The sequence below is a fragment of the Neomonachus schauinslandi genome, chromosome 12 (assembly GCF_002201575.2).
Source record: "Neomonachus schauinslandi chromosome 12, ASM220157v2, whole genome shotgun sequence".
In the NCBI taxonomy this organism is placed as follows: Eukaryota; Metazoa; Chordata; class Mammalia; order Carnivora; family Phocidae; genus Neomonachus; species Neomonachus schauinslandi.
This window is the reverse complement of record NC_058414.1, coordinates 27,604,768-27,618,477: the sequence shown is the minus strand read 5'-3', so window position 1 is coordinate 27,618,477 and position 13,710 is coordinate 27,604,768. Positions and strand designations below refer to the sequence as shown.

The 13,710-nt window shown below is 34.1% G+C and overlaps 1 protein-coding gene across 1 annotated transcript in view; it reads left to right on the top strand.

Moving 5' to 3' along the window:
- Window positions 1-13,710, top strand: part of SEMA3A (semaphorin 3A) — a 202,670-nt gene that overhangs the window by 159,126 nt on the left and 29,834 nt on the right. Inside the window, exons 7-12 of the mRNA XM_021689684.1 lie at window positions 2,726-2,868; window positions 4,668-4,782; window positions 4,875-4,944; window positions 6,726-6,870; window positions 10,340-10,559; window positions 13,419-13,510. Of these exons, the coding sequence (XP_021545359.1) occupies window positions 2,726-2,868; window positions 4,668-4,782; window positions 4,875-4,944; window positions 6,726-6,870; window positions 10,340-10,559; window positions 13,419-13,510 (785 nt within the window). The remainder of the gene's footprint in view (window positions 1-2,725; window positions 2,869-4,667; window positions 4,783-4,874; window positions 4,945-6,725; window positions 6,871-10,339; window positions 10,560-13,418; window positions 13,511-13,710) is intronic.

Genomic DNA, 13,710 nt, shown 5'->3' with positions numbered 1-13,710 from the left:
TAACTTTCTGAGAACAAGGACTATATATTATTCATTTGCTTTTCTACAGTGTCTTATGTGTATTTGTGAGCAAATAAAATAGCTGGATTTAATTACTTGAAAGTCTTTTAAGTTATGCAAGTATTAGGTGAACAGCTACACTAATTTGGTAGGTAATATTAGATGAACTTCTCCTTCGTTGCTCTAGTATTAAGGAGGAAGAATGTATGATTTTTTATTCTAATTCTATAGCTGAAGTATAATGAGATCTCCAAATTTAGCGTGGGATTAAGCCTTCCTTTCACTATTATAATAATGACATAATATAATACATTTGTTAACATTTTACAAAGTTGTTTCACATGCATTATTTAAGTTTAAAATATTTGTTTTGATCTGAACTATTTATGACAGACAAAATGAATAGAATCCAATTTGAAATAACTCAATTTGAAATACACCCAGTGGGAAAATTAGTCATCTCAGATCTGAGAGGTAAAAGCCTTGCCAAAAGGTCACAAAAGTTGCAAGTGACTGAACTGAATTCTTTGACGTGTAATGGTTTGTGTTATATATGTGCACACACAAACACACACACAACGCTGCGTTTCTAGGAGCCTAATTTCGTCAGTAGGGTATGAATTCTTTTATTTGTAACATACCAGTTCCTACCATGTCACATTATTCTGCTCATCATTCCTCGTAAGACACAAGCACATATATGCAAACATATTTATGTATATGAACAAGTAGAAATTTATGAAGAAAAACAAGCTTTGCAACAATTATTCAGATTAAAGTAGTGTATTATTTTATGTATCTTATAAAAGTTCTGGTGCTAAGTGAGTCCAGCTTTTAAGTTATTTCCCCACTCTATGCCACTGGCACACTGAACTTTAAATATGAATAGGTAATAAATCGTGGACTTTACATTACTTACAGAGTCTGTATAATTTGCCCGAGTAGGATAGTGGAGTGCAGCCCGAAGGGCATGGTCCCAGAACAAATGTTAAAAGAAAGTTACGAGCATAGAACACATGATAACGATGATTATACACAGGTGTAAAGATTAGGACTAAATAACATGGATAAAGCTAGTTTCGGGGTTCTGACCCCTTCCCTGGTATCTCAGGTATGGAACTGACCTATGTGTGCATATTTCATTCCTAACTTAATAACATAATACACCATGGGAGTAAAGGTAGATTATTGTAAGAATTTAAATACCTGCAATGTCCTAACTGCTTTCAGCGAGATGAACTCAGCTTCTTAGTATATTACATCTTAAAGCCAATGAAGCTGTCACATACTTTTATATGTTTGTATGAATCACAACCACATCAACCCAGGTATTTACAAAGTTTTGTTTTTTAAATGAGGCTCTGAACATTGCTAATATACCTTCTGCATAATCTAGCCAATCTTGTGAGTTTTTTTTTTTTCTTTCTTTTTTCTCTCTTTCCCTCCTTGCACAGATATTCTCTGAATGACCACTGTGTTTTGACCTTTAGGATCATAACAACAAACAAAATGTGCCAAGTCCTTGTTCTCTTGGAATTTATATTCCATTGGGGTGGGGAGAGAGACAGACAATAAACAAGATTAGAGAGAAAGAACGATCAAGAAATCACAGGTGTTTAATAAAGTTAGGAAGAAAAATAATGCATGAAAATTAATAACCAAAAGTAAGGATTTCAGTGCTTTAAATAGGGTAGTTAATAAAGATCTGTCTGAAAATGCAATATTTAAACAAAGACATGAGTAAAAGTAGGAATCCAGTCATTATAATATATGAGGGCAGAGAATTACACAGGGAGGAATATCTGAGGCAGGACTGAGAGTACTTGACTTGTTTGAAAACCAGGAAGGAAGTGGTATGGCTGGCTAGGAGTAAGTTAGGTAAGGAAGGGTAGGTAGAAAAAAAGGCTTATGAGGTAGCAGGGACTAGATCATAAATGGGGTCTGGTCACAGGAAAGATTTTCTATTTTCTGTTTATTGTGGGTGATTTGGAAAGATGTAGGAGGGTTTAGAGAGGGAAGTGACATATTGGAGGTTCACTTCTGACTGTTGTGCCAAGTAATAGAGCGGGATTGGTGAGGTAGAAACAAGGAGACTGCTAGGAGTCTGGGAAAGACCAGTCATAGAAAAGGTGAAGGATGTGCCTATGGATAGAATGTGGGTTGTGAGAGACGGGAAGGACGGAAGGGTGGCTCCAGATTACCAAGGTGGCTTGAGTACCTAGTAAATAATGTTGCCATTTACTGAAATGGAGAGGACTTGGTTTTTGTTATTGTTTTATGTGGATCTCTCTTCCCTCCCATCCAATCTTTGCTGGAAACTAGAACAGACCAATTTGTACTTTGATTTAAACTATTTTATGCTTAGAAGGAAGAATGGCAATGATGATGGCAATAAGCAATATTTGATAGCACTTTCAGTTTGCACAATATTTTAATATCCAGTCATGCATTTTCACTGTGTGGTCTCACTGAGGATTTCTGCACCTACTCCTAACTTTCCAAAAAAGAATTAAAGATTTTTTTTTTTTTTGCAACATAAGGTGATTTGTAACATACTTTAAAATACATAAAGAACAGTTCACATGTACGGAAAACTGTGAACTAAGGAAAGATTAGTTCTTGAAATATGTCAAAAGGAAGTGAAGAGAAAGTGAAACTGGACTGTAATGAATGGAATTATTTATCTAACTGTGAATTAATATATATGCTGTAATTTGTCTCTCAGATCCAAGGTTCATTAGTGCCCACCTCATCCCAGAAAGTGACAACCCTGAAGATGACAAAGTATATTTTTTCTTCCGTGAAAATGCGATAGATGGAGAACACACTGGAAAAGCCACCCATGCTAGAATAGGTCAGATATGCAAGGTGAGGTAAAGAAAAGAACAACTGAGGATGATTTCAATGTCTAATCATGGTTTTATTTCTTTTTTTTCCACCTGTGTGCAAGTACAATGAAAAATGTGGCTCGAAATCTTGACTGATCACTATCAGTATTTAAATGGTAAAGAATGATTGTAAACATAGTTGCTCGTGAGTGACTCTTCACGGGCAAACATGTAGGTAGAGGCTGTGACACATTATTTCATATTTACATTAAACGAGCTTTGAAATTTTGAAGAAATACAATTTTTTTCATGTTACGTAGGCGAAGCATACTTTTTTGTATTCTCAGATGTAGCATAGTTTCGTACAATGTTTAACCTTTGAATGGACATTTGTTGTTGAATAGCTAAAGCATTAATGTAAGAGAGAAAAGCATTAAAGCTTGATTTTATAAATTGATTATAGCATCCTATATACATAGATACAGACACACAGATAAAATTGTGAAGTTCTGAACTTTCAGGTAATTCATTTACTGTGTGACACTAAATTGGATATGATATAAATTATAATGTTAGATATATAGAATAAAAATTGCTCAATACATGTTTATGGATTAATTAGTATCAGTGTGAAGATTTGATAACAGTCCCATTCTTTCCTGCTACACTGTACAGTGCAGGATATATACACAGTATGAAAAAAGCCAACTGCTATTATATTCAAGCACCTTTCATCTCAAGAAATCACAAAGCCAGAACCGATAATTGCCTAAAGTGGAATTTTCTTTTTTCAAGAAAACAGGAAATTTTTGAAAATCTCTGTTGGGGGGGTTGGTTGGCATCTTTCCTTCCGTAGTCATGATCTAATTATTTATCTCTAGTATATTAAGTTACTGGAAAATTAAAAGTTTTAGTCATCTGGGAACATATAAAAATATGTGAAATATATGAGGATCTGTTCTCCAAAAAAATATAAATCATATTTAAAAGCACTATTTACGGGGCACCTGGGTGGCTCAGTTGGTTAAACGACTGCCTTCGGCTCAGGTCATGATCCTGGAGTCCCGGGATCGAGTCCCGCATCGGGCTCCCTGCTCGGCGGGGAGTCTGCTTCTCCCTCTGACCCTCCTCCCTCTCATGCTCTCTGTCTCTCATTCTCTCTGTCTCGAATAAATAAATAAAATCTTTTTTAAAAAAAAAAAAGCACTATTTACGAGAGTTAAAAAATACTTTATAGTATATAGAATTATATAAACAAAATATAAATCATTATTATGTTTTTGAAGGAATACTCATCTTCCTTCAAGCATATGCACATATTATTTTAAAAGACTTTAAGTTACCAGTAAATACATACTATCATAATAGAATATATTGCTACATTAAGTAAAAATTTTGTTTCATTATCAGTGAGGAGGTAAATGAATTTCCTATATTAAGGTTTATGCAAATACTTTTTTAGTGTGCTGTTTGTAAAGTCAAAATTTTTTCAGTTTAACTTATAAAATTTTCGGTGCTGATATGCTTTTGTTTGGGATCTATTTTCAGTGTGGGTTATAAGGTATGCATTTATTCTTCTAGTCAGTAAATACTCATTAAGTGTATTATGTGCCAGTATGTTCATTGTATGTTGTAAGTCATTCCTTGCATAAAGTTTGAGTGAATAACTTTGACCAACAACGTAATAAGAAAACATAGTTACTTGGATCTATAATAGAATTACTTTTATTTTGAGAAATGAAGAAATTGTATATCTGTCTCAAGATAGGAAGATAAGAAAAATATTTGAAATTTTCATTCATATGCACATTTCCTAAAACCAGTGTTCTCTCCTTTCAGAATGATTTTGGGGGCCACAGAAGTCTGGTGAATAAGTGGACAACATTCCTCAAAGCCCGTCTGATTTGCTCAGTGCCGGGTCCAAATGGCATTGACACTCATTTTGATGAATTGCGTAAGTTGCTGATGATGTTGTACAGAGAGTATCTGTTCAGACTTTGTCATAACCACCAAAATGCAACTTTTCCTAATTTTGTTTTCAAACAGAGGATGTATTCCTAATGAATTCTAAAGATCCTAAGAATCCAATTGTATATGGAGTGTTTACAACTTCCAGGTAAAGAATATTTTACTGTCTGATTAACATAGAAACTTCATGTCCTTTAGGTGCTTTGCAAGTGTTCATAATTTTTGAAAATATATTTTTGAAAGAACAGTGTTGGCTTAACCTCTGAGCAGTTGTAGATTCTTGGATGGTTAAAATAAGTTATGACTTCAATAGTTGTTTTAAAAAATAAATTTTAGCAGAGAGTATCATCACTATAAATAGGATGAAAAATGTGTCATGTCCTATGTATAGTTTTGACTTTAGCATCTGAGTGAAATGTAGATTATTCTGAAAAGCAGAAATCTGAGTTTTGATCAGAGTTAGTAGTGCTATAAACTGCAGGTGAAACACTTCTTCCTCTCCTCTCCTTTCTCCTCCTCCTCCTCTCTTCCTTCTCTCCCCCTTCCCTTTCTCCTCACCCTCCTCCTTTCTCCATTACCCATATTCCCAAGGCTCTTGCTGTCAATCAAGTAGCAATTATCTCCTGACTATCACATTTAGTATGAAATTTATATTACCTGGAGTTGTCAAAATTAAACAGACATTAATCCATTTCTTCTGCTTCCTCATTACTTAGTACAGTGGTTCTCAGACATCCATCTGAGCATCCATTAGAGTTGCCCAGGGAGCATGCTAGGCCCCGCCCCCAGAGTTTCTGAATCAGTAGGAATAGGATGGGGCCTAACTATTTGCTATTCCATTATGAAAATATCGTTATTAAATTCTATAAATATTTACTGAAATTTACTATGTGTCAGGTACCATGCAATATGTAATTGATGTTACAGAAAAGCAACCAGGCATCTTTCTTCCCTCATGCAGCTTATACTCTACCAGACATTGTCTATGTGGAACAGTTTCCACTCATAAACTCTTGTAAACACATGTTTTTCATTCAGTATGATTTATATGTAATTTTCTGTGGTGAAAGATTGCTTAAAAGATAAGCATTCCATATTGTAAGTGTGCACAACTGTTTTATATCTTTGTATAAGTACATCTCTCAAGCTGTATTTATATAAGTACAGTAAAATGGAAAATTGTGGCAGCTCGTGGCAAACTTCCAGTTTGTTTCAGGTACCTGATTTTTGTCAAGTAAAATGATGGGGATAATTGCTATAATGCTCTACTTTGAGTAGGATGTAACAGCTACTAACTTAAAACAGTTTTCTGAGTTAGGAAGAGATTGTTTTAAATGCCTTCACACAAATCAGACTCTGTTACTGGCTGTAATGCTTTTGGTGGTTTGGGAGTTAAAAATAATATAATATGACACATCATTTGACATTAACTGTTCATTTTCTGTACCAGTTTCAGCTTATAAAATGACTTCTTAAACATTCTTGCTTGCTTAAGTTCTCTGGTTTCAGTAATCATGCTTGAGGCTTAACATATTACAAAGTTTATATTTTTAATGCTATATGATATCAAAATTAAATATTACATTTTTAGAAGATCGTGTATATGTGTTTTCCCACCAAAGTTTATGTATATGAATGTGTATCTTCATATCGTATATTGTCTATACATGATATATGTGCTGTGAGTACTAATGATGGTTTCTTCTATGCCTTCTATTTTTGAGCCATCATAATTTGTTCTCTTGTGTATTATTAAAAGATATACACATGACTGAAAAAGATCCCAAATATTACTTGAGATTGAACTTATGTTTAAGTTTTGATAATTGATATCTGATATTTAAGAACTTAGAACAACTTAAAAACAGTTGTCTTACCACTGTATAAGGATGAAAATCTGTTTTTTCTTTTTCTGTCTCCCTTTTTTAGTAACATCTTCAAGGGGTCAGCTGTGTGTATGTATAGCATGAGTGATGTGAGAAGGGTGTTCCTTGGTCCATATGCTCACAGGGATGGTCCCAATTATCAGTGGGTGCCTTATCAAGGAAGAGTCCCCTACCCACGACCAGGAACTGTAAGTGGCCTAGGTGTTTAAAGTTCTATCTATCTATCTATCTATCTATCTATCTATTTTTTTTTTTTTTATCTCTATACCCAGTGTGGGGCTTGAACTCACAACCCCGAGATTAGAGTTGCATGCTTCTCTGAATGAGCCAGCCAGGTGACCCCTGCCTTTTTTTAAAACTTGTTTTTTATTTATTTATGTCCTAGGTGTTTAAAATACCAAAGGAATAAATTTCTGCTGAAGGTTAAAAAAAGCAGCTACAAACAGGTATTAACATAGATAATGTAAAACAAAGGTGCCAAGACTATAAACCATGGCAAAGCAAGGATTTTTAATGATACTGTGGAATTCTACATTTAAAAACATGTTTTTTATAGACATCAGTGGTTAAGTTCAGGGCTTACCAGTTATTAATAACCATAATTTTTGAGAAGTAGAAACTGAATGGGTAGCCTTATTTATTTTCTTTTCTGAAAATGGCCTTCATGGAGAGTTGAAACAGTTAGGATAGTTGGAACTTGTTCTTCCTAGCTATAATGAAGGCTTCAAGGATTGCCCATTAAATAGGAGGAAGAAAAGTTTTTAAATCAATATTATTTTCCCATGGGAATGGGACACATCTCTCAAGTAGGTAAAGAAGATATGCGAGAAAATCTCATAGAGAGAGCAGGGCCTACGTATTTTAACAGACACTGTCTACTCTTGCTGACCTCTCTTTTTTCCCTCCAGCAACCCTGGGGCACATTCAGGCTTTAAAAAAAAAAAGAGAACTCAAAATAAAACCAGCTTTGAATCTGCAATTTAAAGTAGGGAGAAAAAAAGAAAAAACAAAAACAAAGACTTCAATATGGCAAAATATGAGTGAAGTATCAATGATGGCAGAGGCCGTAGTATACCTGGACTGAACATCCGCTTAAGTGCAACATTTCTAATCCTTAGAATCTCCAAGGAAATGACTTCACGTGATGAAAAAATTTGTATTTGAACTTTAGCCATTACTTTAATTTTACTTCAGTTTTTTGTTCCATTAAATTCAAGTAATTTATGTTTTATATATTTTATTAAATGTGAGGCTTTTAATCTTGTTTTTCTCTATTTATAAACTTCTTTATGAGCAAATTGGAGCTTTTGCATTTCATAAATATTACTTTTAGCTGATGGTTCTTGTAGATAAAAAAACCTTATGGTGACTTTCAGAAGAATGAACAAACAAGATGAAATATTGATTATAAGGGGGCGTCTGCGTGGCTCAGTCAGTTAAGCGTCTGCCTTCGGCTCAGGTCATGATCCCAGGGTCCTGGGATCGAGCCCCGCATCAGTCTCCCTGCTTCCTGCTCGCTTCTCCCTCTCCCACTCCCCCTGTTTGTATTCCCTCTCTCGCTGTGTCTCCCTCTGTCAAATAAATAAATAAAATCTCAAAAAAAAATATTGATTATATGAAGTCAAATGGGTTTTATAAAAAGCACAAGATATTTACTCCATTTCTTAATGGCAAACTGCTTTTACTTTGTTGGTGATGAGTTTTATATCCCTATGGCTGTTTATATCTCTATGGCTCATTAATGCGAGCGTATTCTCAATATAACCTCTTTGCAAACTTGGTGGAATTCTTTAACTGTGCTGGATATTGTACTGCTATTAGAGATGCAAAGGTTTTGATCTGAATACGTATACGGTGTATTTGCAGTTAATGATAGACATTAGAAATTATTGTGTGTCAGATTCTATTCTAAGAGATTTATATTTGTATATATATTATATTCAAGAGCCCAACTATTGCTATTGTTTCCTTTTCACAGATGGGGACTCTGAGGCAAGGGGAGGAACCAGGATTCAGTTCAGGCAGTTTGGTTCTAGAGCCTGTGTTCTCGCTCATTGCTCATAGAGAGTTGTTAAAACATGGGAAGTTAAGTCAGCAATATGCACCAACTGTTAAAGATGGAAGCAGAGAGTGATGTCTAATCTAGGAATTAGGAAAGGGCTGCCAGAAGGACAAAACACCTAACTCCATGAATAAAATTCACTTGAACGAGTTCATTAATGCAAAAAAGTGGCATCTGAGAATAGTCATTTTATCAACACTAGTGGAGAAAAACATACTAAGTGAAACATATTACATTAAATAAGTAATTTTATAACTTACTTAAAATTTCCTTAAATCCTTTATCTCTTGTATTAGCATATTATTATTGTATGTGTCTCTTTCTATATACAACATACATATATATTCAGAGGTAGATACTCTTCCCATTTCAAAACAAGTTTATTTATTTCATTTCCCATGAATTATTAATGACCTGTATCAAGGTAACAGCAAAGACAATTGATTCCTCCTCCTAAGTCTCTTGTAAGACCAAGAACTTCTCTTAATTACAGTTCCATTCCCAAGCTGTTACATTAAATGGCAGAAAGTTATGTAGGTACAAGACAAAATGCAAGAGACTGGAGGTGTACTTTCAATGCTTGCGCCACATAATTAAATGCAGTGGAAAGAGACAGTGAAATCTGACTTTTATCATTTTTGTTTTATTGCCTTATGGGGAGCGTTTATATCCAGAAGTGATATATATATATATATATATCCTTTCCGCTTCTCTGTAGCTGTCATCTTCTCAGCTGGGTCCACTCTGATCGGCCAGTCTCAGAGCCATGCAGATTGTTAAACACTAGGAATAACACATTTCCTTAAAATTAATTATTAATGAGATAGTACTGTTGGTACTTTTTGTGGTGCTTTTTCAGGGTTATGTTAGAAACAAAGCAGTAAAGAATAGTTCATATTGTCTTTTAGTTTGACAAGAGCATTTGTATTTTAGCATGATGCCATAGGGGGAAAAAATGTATCCAAGAAAATTATTCTGAGATTCTCTAATCTGAGTATTAGTTGGATTTAGTTGTAACATATTTCATTTCTTATTTCAAATACTTAACCATATTGGTAAAATATATTATGTTGCCACTAACAGAGGCATTAGACTCCTGGACACGGAATTCATTAGGTGCGTTTGTAGTTTTTGGTCAGAAATGGTGACATAACTAGGGGCACCTGGGTGGCTCAGTCGTTAAGCGTCTGCCTTCGGCTCAGGTCATGATCCCAGGGTCCTGGGATCGAGCCCCACATCGGGCTCCCTGCTCAGTGGGAAGCCTGCTTCTCCCTCTCCCACTCCCCCTGCTTGTGCTCTCTCTCTCGCTGTGTCTCTCTCTGTCAAATAAATAAATAAAATCTTTAAAAAAAAAAAAAAGAAATGGTGACATAACTAAATCCCATTGTGACTTAGGAGATGTTTAGGAAATGTATGCTATATATTATATCTAATAATATTAATAACATTATGTTTTAGTTTATCAGTTACTTAATTTTAAAGAAATAATGACAGGTTTAGATTTAGTTTATGACCATTGAGGTCATAAATTATTGTATAATTTATAATTCTATTTACTGTATTTTAATCAAAAGATATTGTCTTTATCTTAATAGTGTCCCAGTAAAACATTTGGTGGATTTGACTCTACAAAAGACCTTCCTGATGATGTTATAACATTTGCAAGAAGTCATCCAGCTATGTACAATCCAGTGTTTCCTATTAATAACCGCCCGATAATGATCAAAACAGATGTAAATTATCAATTTACACAAATCGTAGTAGATCGAGTGGATGCAGAAGATGGCCAATATGATGTTATGTTTATTGGAACAGGTAAATGTTTTAATTTAGCTCTAAATTTCCTTTCAGAACATTGTTTGACTGAGTGTGCTAAGAACTGAAGGAAGTTTTTATAGTCACTGTCAAGATATAGTTAACCTCTAATAAACGACTAAAAAACCTGAACATCTACCATGACAGTGTGTTACTAAAAAAAGTAACAAGCTGATGTATATTGATATAAGCCAAATCTCCTTTTCAATCAAAAGTTGATAAATGCAGTCAGGTAAAGCTAATGATTAGGTAAACAATCAGTGTCTATGATTGAATCATAACTTTTTTCTAGCCATTGGCTTTTTAGAACAAAGATGTATTGCTCAAACCATGCTAAAATTCCCAAGACATTCAATAATGTTTCTGGACTGTATTGATGCAGAATTATCTGAACTTTAAAATTATCACAGGATGCAAATCTTCTAGCAAATAAATTTTGGCTAGTGTTTTTGCCGTACAATGAAAGAAAACAAAACAAAAACTTCATCAGAGGAACAACAAAATGGACCTAAAGAACCATCAGATACATCTTAGTTCCATTTCTATAGAAATTTAACAACACATTTTTACTAACTCCATAATTACCAACAAACTTTTTACAGGTATATTTTCAGAATGAATCCCATTGCTATTATGATATATTCTCCCCCTACTCTCTTCATTAATACTATTTTGAAAGCACCAGTTACAAAACTGAAACTTGCTAGTTAAGGTCAGATTCCAAGGCAATAAATTCCTAGTCTCCATTAGCATTGTTAACTGACATAAATCGATGAGAAGCAAAGTGACTGCTCTGCTGAAACCTGGTATAAGAGCATGTATTTTCCCTTGGTGAGAAACAGAAAAAAGCTGAATTAACTACAGGGGAATGGCAATTGTGTGGTAAATGCTTTAAAGATTTAAAGTTTATAAGGAAATTGTGAAATAGTTATCAAGTGTAACAATGTCAGAGTCTGAGCAATACAGTGCAGTCTACTTTTATGAATGAGAAAATTTATCAAATAAAAGAGTCCCATTGAGACTCAGAGTTTGATAAAATTAATGAATCGTAAGTATCAACCTCTGGTTATATAAATCTTCAGAAATTATGAGATGATAGGATTTGTATTCAGTTAATGTCAAAATATAACTAGATCTATCTACAGAGTAATTAAGTTTATTCAGTAATGTCACACTTACCTTTTTTTTTTTTTTACCTCTGGCCTAAACACATTGAAAAGTCCCTCACTCATTGTGCAACAGAGGCTTGCATTCGGCTATTTGACCAAAGAAATCCAGTCATGAGCTTTTAATTCCTCTTGGACACAAGCTGTCCTTAAAGGAACCAGTTTCATGAGTATGTTGAATGTCTGAAGATGTGGATGGCTATCGGTCAGTACAGACCAGGGTCATCTGTCAGCAAAGTAAATTGATTACAGTAATTTTATCTTTTAACTGAATTGCACATCATAGTATATTGATCCTAGTTGAGTAATCTGATTCAATTTGTGTGAAATTGTTTGAAATACTACTCGGTAAAACTAGATCTGGAACACAGATAAAGTTATGTTTGGATACTGGAAACCCATCAGAGGCACTGAGTAGATTAACCTAATTTACCTTTAATCTTTGGTGTCATGAGTAGTCTAAAGTCCTATAAACATAGAAGTAACCTCTTAACAGAGGGCGTTTTTGGGTTTTTTTTCCACTTTACAAAGGACACACTAGCAAATTTTCCTTCTTTTTTTCACTAGCAACTTTTCTTGATCTCCCAAAGCACATCATATTGATCCCCTGAAAATGGTTATTAGTGGTTATTCAATGAATACATTAAATTATTTTCCTGATGTATGATTTTCTTTTCAAATAATGAGTCAGTTGAACTGGATTAAAATGAGCCAGTTGAAGCTAAAAATAATTGATCAGCTGATCAGAACTGGAATGTTGAAATGTTGAAGAGTCCATTTTTTTTATTTTAGTAAGATCCCGTTATTCATTCTATCAAGGAATAGGAACATACTTGTAAATACTGGAAAAATAGTATCCTCTTAACACAATTTAAACATTTTCTCTCTTTTCACAGAGAGAATTAGGATAAACAGTGCTTTAAATCTCTATACAATGTATCCAATTTATGATTTATGCTCCTGAATTTTAAATTTCTTTAGTACTCTAAAATTGATTATTCAAGACATTAATCAAACCAATTTGTTAACCAAACCTGCTTAACCATTATTGAAAAACCACAGGACAAGTAATCCAAGGTGTTTATTTTGGGAAATCAAGTTATTGTCATTCATCACTTAATGGTCATTGAGCTGTCTTTAGGGGCCTATAAGTACTAAAGGCTTCCAGGCGCAGGAGGATGAGCAGCAAGGCTGGGAAGCTCTGACTACTTGTGTTGCTTGACAGCATTCCTTGCATTTTGCATCTGCATTAAGTCTTCACATGCAGTCCTTGATTTCACAACAAAAGTGGAAAAACCTGTCATATCAAATTGGTATTATCTTTTTTTTTTTTTTAGGTTTTTTTTTTCCTGAGATACCTGACAATGGAGATTTAAAAAATTTTTAAACACAATAATTCAACCTAGTGATTATTATATATATTTTTTTAATTTTGCAAGTTGAGGACAAAGCCATCTTCCAAGCTTCATATATTTCTAAAAACTCAATTGTTTTTATTCCACAGCTATGTTCATAGTTTATCCACTTGCATGAAATGCATTTGAATATATATTGTACTACTGCTATAACAAAAAAGTAAAAGGAAGACTGAGGTCAAATGTTTTTTCTGGTCAGATACTGATTCCATTCATTAACACTATCCTTTGTTCAGACCTGTTTAAACTGTGTTCTCCCCCTCCACTTTCTTTCAAAGATGTTGGGACCGTTCTTAAAGTAGTTTCAATTCCTAAGGAGACTTGGCATGATTTAGAAGAAGTTCTGCTGGAAGAAATGACAGTTTTTCGGGTGAGTGCTGCTTAATTTCAAGTGTCAGCAAGTTCACTTGTATGTCTTTCCCCCAGGACAGCTGTGCACTGAACTTGGTATGGACAAGGAGTCTAGCATACCCTTCTAATTAGCTTGTCAATTAGAAAGCCAGACACTAGTCAAAATAAACCTTGAAACTTTCAATGCTAGTTAAATCTAAAAATGTAAAGAAATATATT